Below are 22,958 nucleotides of genomic sequence, written 5' to 3'. Positions count from 1 at the left end.
AAATTTTAAAACTCATTTGGAGGGAAGACTGTCTTTCAGCATGGAGCGTGAGCTGAAATGGATCTCCTATTCTGTGCTTCTCTCACACTTTCTGTATCACACCATTAAACATACTCCAGGGTACCAGAAGCTCCAGGAGATTCTGTTTAATCACTTCATGCCTAGTATCATGGGGACCACAATCAGGATATGGGGCATGATAACCCCCTGTGGTTAGGATAATAGCTGTTCCAAGTTTTTGACACAGGCAACACAAAGTTACATAGTCACAAAATTATCTTCAGGGCTGGTGGTAGAAAGGAAGAATGTTATAAAGGGTTAATTTGCCCACATTCAAATAATTGGTATGTTGCAGAACCTAGTTTGGACTCAAGTTCGTGCTTTTTCTTTTTCTTTGCTAAATTTATTTTCACATCGTATCTTACCCCCAGAAAGAATGTGTGAGAGCTGCCATTCACGGGTGGAAAGGGTTAGTACGCTGAAGGCTGAAGATGAGAATCTACCTGGCTGTTAGTGTACCACATAATAAAGCACGAAGCACATCCTGCTGGTCCCAGAGCCTCATCATCCTTCTCCCACAATTCTGCCAAACTGTCCTTCTTATTGGAAAGGAAATTCACAACACCACTCTACTGATAGGTGGGCCCCAGTGCAAGAGGGCTGATAACCTAAACTTCATATGTTTGAGAGACAGTGACTATGTACCAGAGATTCTCAAAGTGTGGTCCCTGGACCAGCAGCATCAGCACCACCTGGGAACTTGTTATAAATGCCAACTGCCCCACAGCCACTGAGTTAGAAAGTCTGGGGGTAAGGTCCAAAAAGCTATAGTTTAACTAGTGTTCCAGGTAATTCTGATACACATTAAAATTTGAGAACCTTTAACCAAGACATTCACAAAACTATTTTGTTCACAATTTGTGCTTAATTGTGAGGACAATTGTGTAAAATATCCTGTAGTAATAGGATGTCAGAGATTACTTCCATCATGTATCCATTACATTAAACACTTATTAAGCAGCTACTATATGCAAAGAACTATGTTAGCTACTGTGGGGAAAGGAAAGATGAATAAAATATGGTCCCAGCTTTCTGTGAGCTCCTCCAGTGTTGATGAGGTGTACATATTTGGTATATATTTGTACATATTTGATTTGCCAATAGAACAGAGATGAAGGTAGCACAGTGGCCTGCCTCCTTGGTGGCTATGTGTAAGCCCTCTCACAAAATGAAAAGTATGGGTGAAATTCGTCACTGTGTCATTGATGAGGAAAGGAAACCATCCTTTGCTCTTTTCAGAATGAAGAATGCAGAGTGTTCATGAAAAGTCTAACAGTTTGAACCATAACGTTCACCTGTTTACTGACTGAAACAGGATGCGCAGCTTCATCCTTTGCAGTTGCCTTTGCCTTATGAATCAGCCCCGGGCTCAAGAATCTCAGGCTAGGTCAGGATCACAAAGCCATCTTTTACCTGCTCAGCAATTAAACAAATTTGCACTAGACGTTCCCTTCTATTTAATTTTTATTAAAAGAAGTGCTAAGGTACTGAGATGCAGTACATCATATTTATTACCAAAATTATTAACAAATATACAAAACTTATACATGTAATTTTCTTACATCCATTTATTCTCTATAATGCTGATTCTTGTTCAAGTAGGTTATCTACAGTATGTAAACATCCCTTGGATTGACCTCACACAGATTAGGAAAGCCCTCTAACCCATGCTTTTATCAGACACTTCTTTTTATTTGGCTTTCATTTGTAGTATCTAATCTTCACATTTGGCACACGGAAGAGACATCTACAGTGCAAAAGAGGCAGATTTTCTGGTTTCCTTCTGAACAATTTTTCAGGGGCACAGTAAAAGAGCTGAGAGAACAAGAGCCCTCTAACTTGATGGAGTTGGATTCGTTGTAAAGCCAACGACTCTTGGTTCAGCCATTAAACTCGAGCACAAAGTCAATGCCTCTTCCTTCTCCCACCCCCCACCCACCCCCCATGCAAGGCCGAGTCGCCTTAACCTTGTCTCAAAAGGGTTAAAAGAAATTTCATCCATCCTAGAACAAGTAGGTTAATTTCACCGAGGAATAATTTTTCAGTGTTCTTTTGTGTGGGCTGGCTTGTGCAGTTTGATGAGCTAGCAAAACTCTTAAATGGAGAATAAAATAAGATTAAAAACAAAAAAGGATACGAGAGTAGAACTTCCTATCTGCGTTCAATTGTCACCTCTGTATTTAGGATCAGAGCCTCTTTGTGGTGGAAAAGTGGCAAAGGCCTTGGTGAATGGTAAAGAACAGCCAAGCTTGCCATATTAACCTTGGACTCCAAGCCTTTGAATAGGGTCACAAAAATTAAAAAGAAAATTAAAAAAAAAGTCATTGGAGATTCCCCCCCGCCTCTTCCTGTGTTTCCTTTTGATTACTTAACTTAATCTAACCAAGTAAAGCTGATCCAGAGAGAGCTCTGTTCGCCCGCTCACCCCCATTCTCACTCTCCAGCACAGTATTGCTCGTGGGATTGACTGCACCTCGTCCGCGAAGCATCCGCTAGGAACGTCTGGGTTTGGCCACGCGCCTGCCTCCCGGCTTCCGTCACCACAGGGGCGCCGGCCCCTCCGATGCCCCGTAGAGCTCCGCCAGCTTCCGGAAACGCGGCCCCCAGTCCGTCAGGAAGTCGAAGCTCTGCTCCGAGTCTGATGTGGCCGACTGCAGGGAGCTGAGCGAGCCGGCCACGGAGCCGTCCCCCTCGAACATGTAGGTCTGGAGGGAGTCGAAGGGCGGGGCCCACAGGTCCATGTCGGCCTCGTAGAGCTTGGCCAGCACGTAGCTGTGGACGGTGCTGTTCACGGCGCACGTCTGAGGCACGTAGCGGGAGAGGCTCTCAATCTCGGGCAGCATGTCCTGCCGCGACTTGGGGGCGCCTCCCGCCTGCGCCTCCCGGGGGTTCCACATGGCCGCGATGTCAAAGGCCTCGGTGTCCTCCTCGCCGCCGCCCTCGTCGTCGTAGCGGACGATGTTCTCGTGGATGTTCTCCTCGTCGTCGATGATGTAGGGCTGTTTCCGGTGTCTCCTCATAGACAGAATGAGCAGCACCAGCACTGCCGGAGACAGAGAGGACAGGATGTTTACTGAGGAGATCGCGCTGTGTGCGCCGTGACTAGAAATAGTCTCGATTAATCACAGGTGCGGGAAGAGTTTGCTGAGTGGGGAACCCAAAGTCGGCATCTGGATGTTTTAAACCACAGGCTCTACCTCGTTCTCACTCATTCCGCCATGTCAAAGTGAGAGTTCCTAGGCAAATGAAGCCCTGCAGATTTTTTCAAGTGGTTCAGTTAGAAGTTGCATACAAAGTCTCTTTGTATCAACTTGCTGCTTTGAAATTGTGTCTGTGTACACCCAACCACCCAGTAGAAAAATCCCGTTAACAAAGCACTGAGCATTATGGCCTGCCATGGAGTATATGCTAAGGATCAGATCATGTCTTCCTAATATATAAAGACAGCTATACATTCCTTTTATAATGTGAAAAATCTTACTATGTGGATGGAATCGTGCTTTCTTACAGTGACATCTTAATAAGATTCTACCCTGTAAATATGATCGTCTTAATGTATATGCATATAGACACATATGCTAAGTATGAGCCAAAGTCTTAGTCCTTTTATACCTCCTCCAAAAATTGAGAGCATAAATGACTACCGTTGTCCAGTACACACAGATTCCTCAGAAAAGCCTTCCATTAGAGCGGTGGTTGTGACTTTCTGGATCCCATGATGTTCACGGGAGGCAGGGAATGAGCAGTGACATTATATATAATGCATCATGTTGTCAAAGAAGCACCACACTGTTAGATGTGCTCTTGCAGGTTTGGATAAAATTTTATCCCAACCAATGTATTTTTTTTCCAGGATGTTTTCACTGGGCTTTAAAGGAGAGAGAGAGATAATCCCATTGAACTGTTTATCTCTGTGGCTGAAAATGTTTTCCAGGAAGTGTGTTGAGGTTTTAGCTGTAGACTGCTATTGATTTTTTTTCTGGTGTTCTTTGTTACAGCTCGTGAACAGTGACAGCTTGACAACACTGAAAACAGCCCCCAGTTTATCCAAGGGGGGAAAAATGGAGTACAGTCATATGTCCAGTAAGATTACAGACTGACTTAAAAAACTCACAGTAGTGATTTTTAAAATTTAAATGCAGAATGTGCTGTTTGTAAATTGCAATTAATGATATTAATACCTAATATTTTCCCAAATAGCTTGAGTGACAAAAGCACACAAGTGAAACACTTATATTCTCCCATGTATTTTCTCTGCGTGCAAGAATGAGACTCATGGACAGTAGGACTGTGGAATTTCAGAAAAATGGATTAATATAGCTCTAAAGAAGTGGGGACTTGAACTGGGCATTGGTGGCTGGAGGGTGATTTGGAGGGGTGTAGGTTAGAGAAATGGGATTCCACGTGAACGTGCTGTGTTTGTGGGATTCAGTAAACGGTTACTAAACCCAAATATTTTTAAGGCACTATGCTAAGCAATGGGGAAACAGCATTGAACATGACATGGTTTCTGCTTTTATAAGCTTGTAATCTAAGGAGACTATAGATTCTGATGATTAATATGAGTCAGGCAGTGATAAAGGCTATCAGAGGGTTATGAGTGTGGCAAAGAGAATACAGAGGCAGGACCGGTTAATTCTTCCTAGGGGACTGGGAAAACCTTCACACAGCAATGGAGAAGGTAGTATTTTAGAAAATGCTAGGAAACAAAATTGGAGAAGTCTTTGAGTATGTGCTTGAAAGAATTCTGATGGTGATGGAGAGCTAGACAGTTTACAGAACTGGTCCAGCGCTTGAAAAAGAAAGACTGTTACATGGCTTATTTGTTAGGTAATCGGATTTAAAGAAGAGTGTTGCATAATGCCCGGAAAATCAAATTTTGGGAAAAATGGTCCTATTCAGCTGATAGGCTTCTCTGACAGAAGAGAATCACTTCTAGGGATATTTATTCTTTAGGTACTATAGGCATAGTACCTATGAGATTTTCTAGAAACTAGATACATATTTGACACATGAAAAAAATCCTGCAAAGTCAAAATTAGTCTGTTTATTTAATTGCCCACAAAATGTAGTATTTTGTTGACAAATCAACTGCAGTTCAGTCTTACACTGTTTTATGAATTATATTTAATGTGAGATGTGCACTCTTAGAAATAAGAGTGCCTAAAACTATGAGGAATTTCTGACAGCTTTGCTCAGTTTAGCCCCTTAAAACTGTCTATTTATTCTGTATTCAAAAGACAAGACATAGTGGGTTTGGGAGGCACAAAATAAATTGTTCTTTGCACAGCACTTATAACTTGAGAGCTGCTCCATGCCAGTCTCTTTAAATCAGTCTCTCTGTAATGATGGCTGCTTCTGCTCTTTGTGGGCCAGGGTGAACTTATAACATAGACATTTTCCAAAGATAGAAGTAAGGACAGCCGGTCTGGAAATTTCTCCTAGGAGCAAGTTTTTTCAAAGGCCTCTTGCAGGTTGTCGTATTGTGCACGCAAGGACTCTCAATGCCACCTTATGGACACTCAGGGGATTGCAGGAAGGTTTTATTTGTCAGTACAGACAAGGACCAGAAACCATAACAATTCTCTCTGATCCAGGGATCCAAGGACTTAAAAAGGTTGCTTATTTATACTACTTCTCCCTTCATGTAGCACTAAGCTAAAACAACAAAATTAAACCACATGTTGTATTTTAAAAGGTTTTTGAGAAGCATATTCCACAGATCTACCTAAAAATGCAATCCAGTGCTGACATTTTGCAGTCAGGACCTTCTTTCTTTGGTCTGACTCTGTCTTGTGGTGTAGAGGTAAACCTGGGATCAGGAGGGCTGTGGATATTTGCATGTCTGTTCTAATTTAAATCCCCTGTGCTTTCCTCTTTTCCCTCATACAATACTAGAACTTCTTTCATATTGAATATATTACTATCTACTGAGTCTGCATTTCTCTAAGCAAAATATGTATGCTGTAAATTAATTAATTCAGAAGAGTTGGGATATATGGACAGATTTTTCTGGTTTAGGTGTTTTATTTGTTTTTGAGTGTGGAGTTAGAAAACAATTGCATGAGTGGCCTTACATACAAGGTTGCTGGGTAGCTACCTTGCAGTATGATCTGAGAAGAGGAAGAATGGGTCCCTTATCCCGATAGTGCTCTCACACTAGTCTGTCATCACTTCTTTATTTCACCAGCAGAGGCAAACTGGCCCTGTTCAGTCGCTGCTTCTTGTCAGATGGCCACAGTGCCTGGGAGGAGTGCTAATGCCCCAAAACAGCTTATTCTCCCAGATATCCATGTGCTTCACTCTGCCACTCCTTTCAGATCTCTGCTCAAAGGTCTTCTCATCAGTGAGGCCTTCCCTGACCACTCTCTTTAAAATGGCACCTACCCTTGTCGTCTGTCCTCTGAGGATACCCTGTCCCCCTCCCCTTCTTTGTAACACCTACCACTTCCAGATGGGGATGAACAATTAGGAGAAGGGCTGTATGGCCCAGGTATAGGGATGCACAATGTAGGGCCTGCCTGCGTTTCAGCCCAGCTCTGCGTCTGACATTTTGCCTTGGGCTTATCACTACGTCTTTGTGATTTAGCTGCTGCTTATCTGAAATGAAGGCGTTAGAAGAGGCTATCATTATATCCTGTCTAAAATTGTCGTTTTGGTTCTATGATGTCAAAACGAACTTGCTTTGTTTTGAAGTAAGCTCTTGAAGGTTGGGACATGTCTGTCTTATTAACCCCAGCACCTAGAATGGTGCCCTGGCTTAGGTGCTTAATAAATATATGGGCTTTGATCTGGCCAAAGAGGCCATGAGTTCCGTGAAGGAAGGGACTTTCTTCGCTTCTTTATTTTTTCCCAGCTTTACCACCTTTTCAATCAGCACAGTGTGGGAAACCAGTTCTGAATAGATGTTAGGATGAAAACTAAATGATATCTAAGTAAGCATTTGTGGGACCCTATAGAATGGAAAGGAGCCACTTACCTAAGAGGACAAAGATGCAGGCCAAGATGGCGATGAGGGCGCCCCGGCTCAAACTGACTGGGAGCATGTAGGCCTCAGGGCTGCAGGACAGGACATGGCCATCGTCGTCACAGCTGCACACCTGGATAGTCAGCGTGCCTGTGCTGCTCAGCACTGGCTGCCCATTGTCTGCTATCAGGATGGGCAGGTAAAAGACACTCTGCTCCTGCTGCCGGAAGCCGGACCTCCGGGTTAGAATCCGGGCAGTGTTATCTGAAGAAGACAGGGGTTCCAGGATTGAAAAGGGAAGACGAAAAATGAGAAGGAAGAAGAAAATGTGAGAACCAACAAGTGAATTAATTTCTTGGGATGAGGGAAAGCAAGGGGGCAGGAATGGAGTGTGGCAAGGAGAGAGAAGGCTAGTGGAACATTCATTCCCTGGAGCCGTTCAGCTACAGCCACGTCAGCTTTGTCTGGATCAGCATTTGGATTCAGAAACTGAGATTTTTGCTTGCTTCTAGGCAAAACCCTGAGGCCTAGGAGAGAAAGCCTTTTTGAGAGTCTGTCATACCCTTTGTGACATAAAGTGCCCAGGGCGAACTGTCAGACTTCAGATCTAACTGAAATGTCCCTGAGAAAGCTTGACAGAAATGAACCATCAATGGCAACTTGTGGTGCCTGTTTGTTCCCGCTCAGCAGCTTTCCAAGGCCCAGCGCTGCTTTGTGCCTCCAGGAAAAGAACACTGAGGAGCCCACGTGGCTGTGGCAGATTGCTTATTTTTGCCACTTTGGCTGGGATTCATGTCTTTTGCTGTTTTCTTTTATGCCTCTGAAATGCAGTCACCAACTCCTACTGTGCTTTCTGAAGAATCTGCTCATTTAGCAGAAACTTATTTGAAATCCCCCAATCATATGACATACCCTGTTATTTCTCTGTACTTGGTGGTCTAAGTTTAAGCAGTTAATATGAACTTGGTAAAAACTTACTCCTGATCAGCACTACTAGATGTTTTTCCTTTAGTTTTAAAGGAGATTAGCAAAATTATTTGATATGTTTCTACAGAGCAGATGTGTGTGTGTGTATTTGTATTTATATTTGCTTAGGTCACATTTCGGGACCTTTTATTTTTATAATCTGTATTCTTAAGTTTTCTCGAGTGGATTCGAATTATAAATCAGATTTTTTTTTGCAAAGCTCATGATTTTCAGCAGAGGAAAAGTTTGAGAGAGACAGTAGTACGTACAAGCAGTCACTCTCAAAGCTAATAGCATCAAAACAGAAGGTCCTCTGGATGTGTTTCACATTTCACAGAGAAGAGTCTAGAACTTCACAAAAAATTCTGAGAGCCTAACTAAAGTAAACGTTATTAACATCAAAATCAGTATTTCTGGTTCTCCTTCCCTTCTTGGACCTAATAAGTGATTATGCTTTTCTACCCTCTTCAATTTGGATATGTCTCTGTGATTTGCTTTAGATGAGAAAAAATGAGCAGAAGTGATTTGTGTCACTTCCAGGCAGAAGCATTCTCTGTGCTCTCTTGCCTTGGTGTCGTGTTCTGAAAGAATGTTTGAGATGGAGATCCGAGCAGCCTGGGACACTGAGCTACACGTGGACAGCTGTCTTCAGTCACTCAGACCCACAGTTGGTTTTATGAGAGCAAGAAATTAACTTTAGTTACGTTAAGCCACTGAGTTTTGGTGGTAGTTGTCCCTGCAGCTTAACCTAGCTTATTCTAACTAACACATTATCCTTTAGTTACCTTTTCTACTTCCTCCCCCTCCTCCTGCTTTTTCATGGTAGCAGCTATTGTTTATTGAGTGCTAATGTGCCAGGTACTTACACTTTACATGCAGTATCTCATTTCATCTTCACAACAGTTTGGTGAAATAGTGACAATCTCACCCTTTCTTTTTTTTTTGAGGCAGATCAGCCCTGAGCTAATATCTGCTGCCAATCCTCCTCTTTTTGCTGAGGAAGACTGGCCCTGAGCTAACACCCATGCCCATCTTCCTCTACTTTATATGTGGGACACCTATCACAGCATGGCTTGCCAAGTGGTGCCGTGTCCGCACCTCGGATCCGAACCGGCAGATCCCCACTGAAGCGGAACGTGCGAACTTAACTGCTGGGCCACTGGGCCGGCCCCTTATCTCACCCTTTTACAGTGAGAGAGTTTAAGTCCAGAGAGATGATGTAGTTTGTTTAAAGTCACTAATTTAGTAGCAGAGCTGGGATTTGAACTACAGTCTCTTTGACTCCATACACATGCACACTTGTTATGTAACTGCTTATTTAGTTTAGTGACATTAACTGTCGAAACTTATTCAGCTAATTGAAATCTCTTCCTGCTTTGGTACAGGCCACTTTCCTCTTATTTTCTTCTCAGTGGAGAAAGCCAATCTGAGGATTATATTCATACTTCTGCCTATACAACCCACCCACTTTTCTATTGTCCAGATTTAATGGTTAAGTGCTATTAATTCTGCTTCTTAGATTTAGTTTCTTTTTTTTCCAGAAACCGAGTTATTCTATAAACAAATATTTTTTATTTTTATTTTTTGGTTTAATCCAGGCTTGGTCAGGAGACTTAGAAAGCCTGACCAGAGCTGCATTTCATAAAAGTGTTGCATCCTGCCTATTATATATTATAAGTTTCTTGATCTCCAAATTATTTAAGATTAAAGAAAAAGATCAGAGCGTCGCATTGCTGAGTCTAGGAAGGGGCCTGGCATTTACGGTAGTCCCTCCTTATCTGTAGTTTCACTTTCTACAGGTTCACTTACCCTCAGGCAGTTGTGGTCCTAAAATAACACTAGGTCACAATGCCTGCATCATTCACCTCACTTCATCTCATCACACTGGCATTGTATCATCTCACATCATAACAAGAAGAAAGTGAGTACAGTACAAGAAGATAGTTTGAGAGAGAGACCACATTCATATAACTTTTATTACAGTATGTTGTTATAACTGTTCTATTTTATTATTAGTTATTGTTATTGATTTCTTACACTGCCTGATTTATAAATTAAGCTTTATCATAGGTATGTATGTAGGGGAAAAAATGTAGTATATCTAGGGTTCGGTACTATCTGTGATTTCAGGCATCCACTGGGGGTCTTGGAACCTATTCCCCGAGGATAAGGGCGGACTACTATAGTAGTCACTTGGGAAATTTTTGTTGAATATGATAACTAGGGTTTTAGTAACCCATTTAGAAACAGTATTTGTTTCCAGGATGATAGAAAACATTTGTGTGTGTGTGTGTGTGTGGATAAAACACATCCCAACTTCTGGTCCCAATCTTAGTGCTTACTCACTCTCTGATCTTGGGCCATTAATCTTGCATTTTTTATCCATCACATGAGATAATGAGAATCAGAGGGATTAGTAACTTCTTTAAAACCTTATAGGATTATTATAAATATCAAATAAGGCAAAGTATGGGAAAATACATTTGAAACTGTAAAGTGGTATGTACACACAGTCTGTTTCGTAGTGCTTTGGAGATAGACAGTAAGAAAGGCTTTACTTGAGAAAATGCCCTGTTGTGTTCATAAAAGGATATTATGTTTTAGTCACGGGAATTGGGGGGGCTTGACAGTAGATCCACCATATCAGATGTTAGATTTTTAATGAGCTTTAGTAAAGGATACTCGTGGGATAAATTGTCATGAGGAGATTAAGAGTTCATTCTTTCTGTTGAAGATGTGCTGACTCCCATTTTGGGAAACCTTCCAAGAGATGTGTCATTTCTTTCTGTAGTCACCGTGTTTCGGTGGCCCTTCTTTTTAAGGTATTGGCTCCATGAATTGGTGCCCAAAGTCATCTTTAAGAAATTTGCAGCATTTGCTGCATATTGTTTCTGTGTTGATCCTGACAAATACCAGAGTGAAAGAATAGAGTGACACTTAGCTAAAAAGATTTGAAGAAACAGTCTAATGTGTTATTTTTTTCTCCCAGAGTTTCCATTGTAAAGCCAGTACTGTAGTTTTGCTTTCTACAGTTTCAGTTACCACTTTTTGCAGGGAAGATTTCCCTGTGAAGCAGATAAATGAATAGTTCAAAATTTAACGTGATAAAAATCTCAGGATATTTAATTGTAGTAGTTCCGTTATAATTTATATTGCCCTTCCATCCAGAATTATAGTGATTTTATGATTACATGTAGATGGTTGAAGGGAAGACTTGGAAGAATGCTTTCCATTTAGAGGAAAACAGGTTTGAGGTTCTTAAGTTTTAATAGCAGAAGAATATCATGGGGGGTGGATTTAATACTTTAAGTCTCAAATAATTAATCTTTGAAACTAAGACCTAGGCATGCCTAATCATGACTTTTTGTTTCCTTTTGTATAGATTGTGATAAAGTGACAATATTTTAGAAGTGGAATGAAAATGAGGCTACTGCAGCCCAGGGAAGTAATGACCTCCCCAAGGTCAGATGGCTAGTTTGTAGCAGAGTTAGTGACAGAAGGGGTTCACACTTGACAGATTTAAATTGTTTTTCACTTGCTCTGACCCTTCTTTGAAAATCGTCTGGCTAGAGAACAAAAGTCCCTCCTTTTCCCATCTGTGCCCTGTGAAGAGTGTGCTAGGTCTATAAACCCTTTAACTAATCTGAATGCTTATTGGAGAAGAGGGATCTAGAATTCCTTTCCAGTAAAGCCGTAGAGGGGAGCAATTTCTAGAATAGGAACCCCACCTGGCTGTGTCTTTCTAAATTATTCTAAAGTAATAAAGTTGTTTCAGTGCTGGAACTCCTCTTTGTGATGCCATATTTGCCCTTTGCTAGCTCTGATACTTAGCCTTTGTTTGGGAGCTTTTCATGGTTGCACCCTTTGATCCTTACTTAGAAATGTTCCCTCAAGTTTTTCTCTTTATCTAGTTTAACGTCTATCATCTTTCTCAGATTCTTCCCATGGGTGCAGAACATATAAACATGGCTGCTATCTGTGGGAATGAAGGAAGGCTTTTGCTTGTGTGCCTTGCACAGTGGCTAGGGCAGAGCAAGCACACAAACATTTGTAAACTGAATGAAAGTTACAGAATCAGCAGAGGATATTGGTTGTCTTTGTTGTTCTGAAACAAAGCTTTAAAAGACACTACGAATTAGCATTAATGTGTTCTCTGCTATTAAACAGCAGGTCACCTTTGATGCTGTTTACGTGGTATACTAACCCAAAGTATCCAACCCAAGCTGTAGAAGAGCATTGGTAGTCAACTATTCCCGTGATTACCTTGGTTGTCCCTTACGGTGAAGTTGGGGTTGTTAGCAGCCTCGGGAGCCAAGCTATAGTGGAAGTGCTGACCATTGTGTGGGTCATCTTGGTCCACTGCACTCACTGTCTGGATCAGCTGAGGGAGGGACATGAAATCAAGGTGAGTCGGAGCCAAAAGGAAAAGCTTCAGGGTCCAGTGAAATCCCAAACCCTGAAATCCAATAGCAGATTGTTTCATTTAATGAGAAGGACATCCTGAAACTTACCTGGAAAGTCCCCATGCCATCATGGAGAAAACTCAGGATTTGATTTTGGTTTATTTTTGGACCTGAGTACATTAACAGGCACAGGGTGAGTGTTACTAAATACCTCAGATGTTAGACATTGACATAACATACTTTCACACCAAGGCTAGCCATTTTTAGGCAGTTTAAATGGAAAATTATGAGTAGAACAACTCTGGGGTGCCACAAGATCCTGCTTATCTCCCAGTTTTTCATCCTCCCACCTCACCTACTTAATCTCATGATTTGGGTTAATATTTCAGGGTCGAATTGCTATCTTTGAGAAGCACCTGTTTAAAAATGACCAGTACTTAGAAAGGAAGTAAGCAGACACATCAACATTAACTATGTCAGGTTAATGGAAAACAGATGTGAGTGAATGGGTCACAGAGCAGTCAGTCTTTGTTGGCAGGAAGGAGAACTAGACAAGATGTAGAGCACAAGACCCCAGGATGGGATGTATAGAACAGACTAGAGTCAGAAGCAAAGCTTGGAGCTGGGGAGAGCAAGAGGTGGGGTAGCTTCCTCTTGAGCTCTTTGGCCACAACTTTGCCTTTTCCACAATGCTTTTCAAAGTAGTAAGTTGCCTCATGGTTATGAAGACTGTGATGAAAAAGCTACTAAATAAGTAGTGTGAAATATACAATTGCAACATTAACAGGCAGCCTGGAGGAGACAGAAAAGGTAGTCTCTTTCCTATGTGTTTCCTCCTCTACCAGCCAATAACAGAGATCTTCCACCCCTCTTGGGCCTGGCCCTGTAGACTCAACGCTCCTGCTGTTAGAGACCAGCTATGCTTCTTCTTGGGTAGAAACTGGAACATCAGAGATCAGCTGGAGGGCCCAGGTGGGCTTGCTTAGTTGTTTATTTCTTCATCTGTAAATTAAGGGAGGTAATGCTACCCTCTCAGTACGCTGAAGATTAAATAACAGAGGGGGAAGCTCCAGCAAGGGGCATGGTATTGCTCAGATCCCTCTTCAGCGAAGGACTTGATGCCCCAGCCTTCACCTGTGTGTCTCTTCAGGGATTGTGTTGGTTGCTGAGAGTCACCTACCACGTCCTTCCAGGGCAACTCACATCCAGTGAGTGATGCACTAGTGTAAAGCCCTGGCCATCCCATCTCAACTTGCGAAGACTCTAGTTTTAGAGCTTTATGAAGTCAGCCAAGGCTGTTAGTGGGTTTGCCTTGCAGCTGGACTTCTCCTTTGGCCAGTCCTGCAAAAGTCTTTCCCTTCCACGGGCATTGGCCCCAAGGGCACTCCTTAATAAACATCTTGTACCAGAACTCCATCTCAGGGTATGCCTCCTGTTGAACCCACTGGTAACTGGCCACTGTTGAATCTAAAAGTTGGGGGAAAGGAGTTTCAATAAAGGAGAGGGGCCAGGAGAGTACTGAAGATGAACTCGCCCCACAGCCTAGCCTGGTGTCAGTGCCACTCACACACTAGTGTCATCCCACTGCAGCATCCCTGCTGAGACAGATCCTGAACTTTCCATCTTGCCCATAGTGCCAAACATATAAACATATATAACATAACGTATTTCTTGATGAATATTATAAATAGGTGATTATGTATAACTTTGCAAACATAGTTGGAAAAGTCATTTGAGAAGACCTGACCTGTGGAATCGTGCATATATCAGTGAAGCAGGGGCCTGAGGCTTAGGACTGGTTGGTTACGGGGCTTTAAAGAATGAGTAAGCGAAGACACTGCCTCGTGGGTCTGGGTCAGGAGCACCTGTCTCCTAGCAGATCAGATTTCTTTCTCAGCCCCACTTGCCATGCAGTATTCTGCTCAGCAGGTTTCATTCTGCCCTCAGCCATCACAAGTATGTCATCTGATTTCTTTATGGGCTTCCTTCATGGCTGCTTGCTAAGAGGAAAGCACAAATCCTGACTTGGCAGACACAAAGCTGACGACAGTGTCCAACAAATCTGAAACAAGGAGGCCTGATTCTTTATAAACCAGACATACCTGCTGAGCTGCATGCTTTTGAAAATCTTCAAAACATGTCCCACAGCCAAAATCAAAAGGTAGCATTTTCAGTATTTTGGGCTAAAGATGACAAGTATGACAGACTTGTGACTCATGACCTGATCTTTAAGTCATAGATAAACTGTGCTTCAAAGGACTATATAATAGACCATTAAAAGATGTATCTAGAAATGCAGAAATGGGAGACGTGCTCCCAAAACAAGAGGTATTAAAATGCTGTTAATCTGTCAGAATGCAACTTCTATTCTGAAGCCCTTTAGGAAAGAAAACGTTTCATTTCTGTGGGGAGAGCAAGTTTAATTTACTGTACTATTTATCACTTTATATTTTAGATTAAAAATTATCCTCTTGTCATGTTATAATATAAAGTTATGCATTTGTCATATAATCTTGTAAAACAAAGTTTTGTATATTTTATGTAATATATAAATTGTCATATTAAAGTATAAAACAAAAATTATTGAAATAAAGTCCCAAGCTCCCTCACTCAGAACTCAACTACCTTAACACAGTAACTATTACTATTTTTGTATCCTGCCTCCGAATCTTTGTTCACACGCAGACATAATTTTACATAACTGCAAGCGTATACTGTAGTTTTTTATACCTCCTTTTGTTATTTGTAATAACATGGATCATTTCTTATGCTGTAAAGTCTTCATTGTAACTTTTATTAGCTGCATAATATTTCAGGTCCTTCTAGACTAGAAATTCAGTACATGTGGAAGTAGAATTATCCTAGACTTGTTGAAAAAAATTTTTAGGAGTGCTATAGACCATTGAACTGAGTTCAAGAATCAATGGATGAGATAATTTAGATCAGAATCAGTATAGGACACATTTTTTCCCCGGGGGATAGGAATCACTTTTTTCTTTGAGTAGAATGGCAGAGATATGTTGAGTCAATCTTTGGTGAGTTCAGGAACTTAATGTACATTTTCGTTGTACAGACATAGCCTGTCTGTGCAGCAAGAAGCTGGAGGTGATGTTCCAGGTGAGTGAGAGAAGTAAAAGCGAAAGCTGCATGACAGTCAGAAGGCCTGAATTGCCAAATCATAAATCCTTACCTTGTAGATATGCACTTCACAAAGTGCACACCCTCTAGTGATATCAAAAATTATATTAAGTCTCCAGACCAGAGAGAAAAATGGCATGTACCCAGAAATCAGTCCTGAGGACACAGAAATATGTAAACTAAATGGATGGAATTCAAAATACCTATCATCAAAAAACTCAATGAGTTAAAAGAGGATGTAGAGAAATAATTCAATGAGTTCAGGAGCTACTTCACAAGAGATTGAAACTATAAAGAAGAATCAATCAGAAATATTGGAGATGAAAAACACAGTGGATGAGAGGAAATGAAATATGGATTCCCTGAACGCTTGAGCAGACATTATAGAGGAGTGAATCAGTGTAATCGAGGATAGACATGTTGAAATGCTCCAGATAGAGGAGGAGAGAGAACTAAGACGAAAAAGAAATGAAGAAAGTCTCCAAGAAATATCCAACTCAACTAGGAAATGCAACATAAGAATTATAAGTATTCAAGAGGGAGAAGAGAAGGAGAATGGAACAGAAAGCTTGTTCAAAGAAATAGCAGAGAACTTCCCAAACCTAGGGAAGGAGATGGAAATCCATGTGGAAGAGGCTATCAGATGTCCTAAATATGGCAATGTAGAAAGACCTACTGCAAGGCATATGGTAGTGAAACTGGCAAAAGTGAATGACAAAGAAAAAATTCTAAGGGCAACAAAGCAGAAGACAATAACTTATAAAGGAACCCCTATCAGGCTTTCAACAAATTTCTCTGAGAAACCTTACAGGCTAGGAGAGACTGGAGTGACATAGTCAAATTGTTGAAGGACAGAAGTGTTCAGCCAAGAATACTCTATCCAATGAAAGTATCCTTCAGATGTGATGGAGAAATAAAAACTTTCCCAGATAAACAAAAGCTAAGGGAGTTCGTAGCCACGAGACACCCCCCTCCCACCCCAAATACTCAAGATGGCCCTGATACCTGAAAAAAAAGGGGGAAAGGGGTTATGAAGCACAAAATAAGGAGATAAATAGGTAGACAAAATCAGGTAATTGTAGCTATACTTCAGAACAAGTTAGTAAATACTCAAGAATAGCATTAAAGATAAAGGGAGGGAAAACACCAAAAACCAAGATAATCTTGTTATTTTAATCACAAACTCACAACACAAGATGGAATAAGATGTGAGAAAAACAACTTAAGAGGGGAAGAGGAAGGATACTGAAACGGTTTAGTCTAAGGAAAAAGAAGCCATCAGAAAATGGACTATCTTATCTACAAGATTTTAAATACAAACCTCATGGTAACCACTAAACAAAAAAGGAGAACAGAGAGACAAATGATAAATAAGGAGGAAACAAAGAAATACAACATAAAAAAACTACATAACTGAATTGGTAGACCAAAATACACAGGATGAGAAACAAAGGAAATGCAGGAGAACTGGAAAATGAGTGATAAAATGGCAGCATTAAGCCCTCATATATCAATAATCACCCTAAACGTAAATGGACTGAACTCTCCAATAAAAAGACACAGAGTGGTGAGATGGACTAAAGAATAAGATCCAACAATATGCTGCCTCCAGGAAATACATCTCAGTTCTGAGAACAAAAACAGGCTCAGAGTGAAGGGATGGGAGATGACACTCCAAGCTAATGGCAAACAATAGAAAGCGGGTGTCACAATACTTCTATCAGACAAAGTCGACTTCAAGATAAGATGGTAAAGAGAGACAAAGTGGGGCAGTATATAATGATTAAAGGGATACTCCATCAAGAAGATATAACACATAAATATCTATGCACCCAATACAGGAGCACCAAAGTACATAAAGCAGCTATTAAGAAACCTAAAAGAAGATGTTAATAACAACATCATAATAGTAGGGGACCTCAACACTCCACTCACATCAATGGGTAGATCATCCAGACAGAAAATCAACAAGGAAATATTGGAATTAAATGAAAAGCTAGACCAGTGGGACTTAATAGACATATATAGAACACTCCATCCAAAAACAGCAGAATACACATTTTTCTTAAGAGTGCATAGATCATTCTTAAGGACAGACCATATGTTGGGAAACAAGGCAAGTCTCAATAAATTTAAGAAGTTTGAAATAATAACTAGCATCTTTTCTAATCATATTGCTGTGAAGCTAGAAATTAATTACAAGAAAAAAGTTTAGAATGGGATAAAGACGTGGAGACTAAACAGCATGCTATTGAACAACCAGTGGATCATTGAAGAAACTAACGGAGAAATAAAAAAATATCTGAAGACGAATGAAAATGAAAACACCATACCAATTCATATGGGATGCAGCAAAATCTATATGAAGAGGGAAATTCATCGCAATACATGCTCACCTTAACAAACAAGAAAAATCCCAAATAAGCAACCTCAAACTACACATAATTGAATTAGAAAAAGAAGAACAAACAAAGCCCAAAATCAGCAGAAGGAGAGAAATAATAAAAATCAGAGCAGAAAGAAATGCTATTGAAACAAAAAGGGCACTGGAAAGGATCAAGAAACAAAGAGCTGGTTCTTTGAGATGATAAACAAAATTGACACACCCCTAGCCACACTTACAAAGAAGAAAAGAGAGAAAGCTCAGATAAATAAAATTAGAAATGAAAGAAGAGAAATAACAACGGATACCACAGATATACAATGGATTATAAGAGAATACTGTGAAAAGCTATGTGCCAACAAAATGGACAGTCTAGAGAAAATGGATAAGTTCTTAGACTGTTACAACTTCCCAAAGCTGAATCAAGAAAAAATAGATAATTTGAATAGAACAATCAGAAGTAAAGAGGTTGAAACAGTAATCAAAGCATTCCCTAAAATAAAAGCCCAGGACGAGACAGCTTCCCTGGAGAATTCTACCAAACTTTCAGAGAGGATTTAATACCTATCCTTCTCAAGCTATTCCAAAAAGTTAGGGAAGATGGTACACTTCCTAACACATTCTACGAGGCCAACATCACTCTGATACCAAAGCCTGACAAGGATGACGCAAAAAAAGAAAACTATAGGCCAATATCACTGATGAACATAGATGCAAAAATCCTTAACAAAATATTGGTAACCCGAATACAGCAATACATCAAGTAGATCATACATCACGATCAAGTGGGATTTATACCAGGGACATAGGGATGGTTCAACATCTGCAAATCAAGCAGTGTGATACACCACGTTAACAAAATGAGGAATAAAAACCACATGATCATCTCAATAGATGCAGAGAAAGCATTTGACAAGATTCAACAGCCATTTATGATAAAAATTCTTAACAAAATGGGGATAGAAGGAAATTGTCTCACATGATAAAGGCCATATATGACAAACGCACAGCCAGCATCGTACTCAATGGGGAAAAACTGAATGCCATCCTGCTGAGAATAGGAACAAGACAAGGATGCCCACTATCACCAGTTATTCAACACAGTACTGGAGGTTTTGGCCAGAGCAGTTAGGCAAGAGAAGGGGATAAAAGGAATCTAAATAGGGAGTGAAGAAGTGAAACTCTCGCTGTTTGCAGACGACATGATCTAATATATAGAAAACCCAAAAGATCCATTGGACAACTATTAGACATAAGTAACAACTACAGTAAAGTTGCAGGGTACAAAATCGACTTATGAAAACAAGTTGCATTTCTATACTCTAATTAAACAAACTTACAGAAAGAGAACTCAAGAATCCAATTCCATTTACAATCACAACAAAAAGAATAAAGTATCTAGGAATAAACTTAACCAAGGAGGTGAAGGACTTATACAATGAAAATTATAAGACATTAGTGAAAGAAATAGGTGATGACTTAAAGAGATGGACAGTGATTCCATGTACATGGCTTGGAAGAATAAACACAGTTAAAATGTCCATACTATCCAAAGCAATCTACAGATTCAGTGCAATCCCAATCAGAATTCCAATGACATTCTTCACAGAAATAGAACAAAGAATCCTAAAATTCATGTGGGGCAACCAAAGACCTTGAATTGCTAAACCAATACTGAGAAAAAAGAACAAAGCTGGAGGAATCATAATCCATGATTTCAAAATGTACTACAAAGCCATAGTAATCAAAACTGCATGATACTGGTACAGAAACAGGCACACAGATCAATGGGACAGAACTGAAAGCCCAGAAATAAAACCACGCATCTACGGACAGCTAACCTTCGACAGAGTTACCAAGAACATACCAATGGAGAAATGATAGTCTCTTCAATAAATGGTGTTGGGAAAACTGGACAGACACATGAAAAAGAATGAAAGTAGACCATTATCTCACACTATACACAAAAATAAACCCAAAATGGATCAAAGACTTGAAGATAAGTCCTGAAACCATAAAACTCCTGGAAGATAATATAGGTAGTACGCCCTTTGACATTGAACTTAAAAGGATCTTTTCAAATACCATGTCTTCTCAGACAAGGGAAACAAAAGAAAAACAAGTGGGAATTCATCAGACTAAAGAGCTTCTGCAAGGCAAAAGAAACTAGGATCAAAACAAAAAGACAACCCACCAATTAGGAGAAAATATTTGCACATCATATATCTGACAAGGGGTTAATCTCCATAATATATAAGGGACTCACACAACTGAACAACAAAAATCAAACAGCCCAATCAAAAAATGGGCAGAGGATATGAACGGACATTTTTCCAAAGATGATATACAGATGGCCAACAAACACATGAAAAGATGCTCATCATCACTGATCATCAGGGAAATGCAAATCAAAACTACACTAAGATACCACCTTATGCCTGTTAAAATGGCTATAATCACTAAGACTAAAAAGAACAAATGTTGGAGAGGGTGTGGAGAAAAGGGAACCCTCACACACTGCTGATGGGAATGCAAACTGGTGCAGCCACTATGGAAAACAGTATGGAGATGCCTCAAAAAACTAAAAATAGAAATACCATGTGACCCAGCTATCCCACTACTGGATATCTGCCCAAACAACTTGAAATCAACAATCCAAAGTAACATATGTACCCCTATGTTCATTGCAGCACTATTCACAATAACGAAGACATGAAAGCAACCCAAGTGCCCATCAACCAATGATTGGGTAAAAAAGATATTGTATGTATGTGTATATATATATATACACATACACACATACACACACACACACACACACAATGGAATACTACTCAGTCATAGAAAAAGACAAAATCATCCCATTGGCAACGACATGGATGGACCTGGAGGGAATTATGCTAAGTGAAGTAAGCCAGACTGAGAAAGACAAACACCATATGATTTCACTCATATGTGGAATATAAACAAACACATGGACAAAGAAAACAGTTCAGTGGTCTCAGGGGAAGGTGTGTGGGGAGTGGGCACAGGGAATGAAGGGGAGCACTTATGTGGTGACAGAGGAAATAATGTACAACTGAAATTTCACAATGACCTAAACTATTATGAACTCAATAATAAAAAAGGTACCTGTTGCCAGAAGTTAAGAAAGGGAGGTTGGAAAATATAAAAAATAAACTTTCTCTACTGCACATATTTTCAGGGATTAGTGCAGGAAAAGAGAAGACTCTTGTTTTCTTCTCCTGGTCTTCATGGGTCTCTCACTTCCAGGACCCAGGGTGCATGTTATTACAACTGATACCATAACAGGTCAGTTACAAGGTGGGTAGCTACCTTATTACAGGCTAGCCTGTGAATCAAGCCACCATTCATGTTCTTTAGATCATAAAATGTAATGCAGGCTCTGGATAGGTGTCTTAGCAAATAAACTGTTGCAACATGACATACAGGAGTTGAGGACTCGTTTTGTAAACTGTTACTTTCTGGAGTCTAAATTTCTTTGATGGCAGATTTGGTTATCTATAACTGTTGTTTCCATGTGTTGGGGGTTAACCAAGGTGCATGCCTCACTGGCTGCCTTACCTGCCCTGCTTTGGCATTTTCACAGACAAACGCTTCGTAGAATCGGGGGAACTCTGGAGCATTGTCATTCACATCCAAGACTTTGATTGTGACAGAAACACTTCCAACTTGGGAAGGATTGTCTAAAGAGAGCACAAAGAAAACTAAAGGTGAGGGTTCAGTAATGCAAGAAAGCAGCTCTTTGCCAGAATAGATATTTACTCGTTGGTCTGGTTTTTAAAGGAATGCATAAGGTACATGGAAATGGCAACAGAAGCATAGGATGCATGTGTTGCTTTTTAAGAGTGTGGCCAGAACATAAGAAGAGTGGACAGAGGGAGGTGTGTGTTGGTGAGTGTGTGTGATATCAGGAGGATGACGGGAAGGGCAAGACTCCAGGGGGAGCAGGTGTCACAAAATGAATCTTAAAAAGAGGTTTTGAATCTTTCACTTGGCTCGTACTTCAGGTTCTGGAATTAAAGACAGGTCACTTCTATATTCTGGGTTTGAAAACAGCCCATTTCTAATCGGATGCATACCATGTGTGTGGCATTGCTTGGCTTTTTTCCTGTGGAATAATCGGTTCTTTGAATTATATTTCAGAAGATTTCGAGTTATTCATGGGAATACAGATAACACTGCACATTTATTTCTGCTTAGGGACTGAGGGGATATTACAGGATCAAACACACACCAAATCCATATCTTTGGCTGGGGCAGGAGAAGTTCTCATAGACACTCATGGGGAAATACGTCTTTTTGGTCTGTCTTTAGCTTGGCATTGCCACACAAAGACAGTTTCACAGCTGCAGTAGTGCCCCTCCCGTCTTTTTCAGTTTTGGTCACCATCCCAAGAAGACAAAATAGAAATTGTAAGACATAGAAATTATTCTTAGTAAATAATTTTATTATATCTCAGAATGCCTTGTTCTTCTGCTTCATTTTTTTCCTTTCCTTTCTCAAAAATATCTGTGTTGTACTGTTTTTCTCCCTAAATATTTCTATTGCTTGGTTACCAAAAGTGCTGACATATTAAAATTTTTTTTTATTATAACTGTGGTACTTGTTTATAGAAGGAATAATGAAAATTTCAGAAAAACATGAGGATAAATATCTGCAGTCCTACTACCAGAGATACCTATTAAATGATATATGTAATAATACATGTGTCCAAAAATGTGGAGCTACGTACACAAACACACACACACACACACACACACACACACACATATTGCAGTTAAGCATAATAACAAAGTTGAATTCAGAAATTTAATATTTTAGGGCAAGAGTATCCTGTGTCATTGAAATATACCTTGAAAGCATGGGTATTAATATCTACATGAAAGTCTCATTTTACTGTATGGTTGTACTGTAATTTACTTAGACTCCTATTAATTAGACATGTAAGTAATTCCAATTTCCCCCCCATTTTAAAATAACATTGCAGTGGATGTTTTAGTACATAAATCTTTGTTGA

At 40.2% G+C, this 22,958-nt stretch overlaps 1 protein-coding gene and 1 long non-coding RNA gene across 4 annotated transcripts in view; one reads left to right on the top strand and one right to left on the bottom strand.

The window, feature by feature from the left end:
• Window positions 1-1,506: 1,506 nt before the first annotated feature.
• CDH20 (cadherin 20) overlaps window positions 1,507-22,958 on the bottom strand; it is a 199,456-nt gene continuing 178,004 nt past the window's right edge. For all 3 annotated transcript variants that reach the window (XM_070630223.1, XM_070630224.1, XM_070630225.1), the window contains 4 exons: window positions 21,503-21,624; window positions 12,257-12,374; window positions 7,040-7,291; window positions 1,507-3,103 (listed from right to left, as the gene is read on the bottom strand). In XM_070630223.1, coding sequence (XP_070486324.1) covers window positions 2,598-3,103; window positions 7,040-7,291; window positions 12,257-12,374; window positions 21,503-21,624 — 998 coding nt within the window. In that variant the 3' untranslated portion in view covers window positions 1,507-2,597. The remainder of the gene's footprint in view (window positions 3,104-7,039; window positions 7,292-12,256; window positions 12,375-21,502; window positions 21,625-22,958) is intronic.
• The window catches only part of LOC103559667 (uncharacterized), an 86,409-nt gene continuing 66,061 nt past the window's right edge, over window positions 2,611-22,958 (top strand). Inside the window, exons 1-2 of the long non-coding RNA XR_547028.2 lie at window positions 2,611-2,759; window positions 4,059-4,143. This is a non-coding gene — a long non-coding RNA (uncharacterized lncRNA). The remainder of the gene's footprint in view (window positions 2,760-4,058; window positions 4,144-22,958) is intronic.

This window comes from Equus przewalskii, chromosome 7 (assembly GCF_037783145.1).
Source record: "Equus przewalskii isolate Varuska chromosome 7, EquPr2, whole genome shotgun sequence".
Taxonomy (NCBI): Eukaryota; Metazoa; Chordata; class Mammalia; order Perissodactyla; family Equidae; genus Equus; species Equus przewalskii.
The sequence above is the reverse complement of the archived record's forward strand: the minus strand, read 5'-3'. Positions and strand labels throughout refer to the sequence as shown.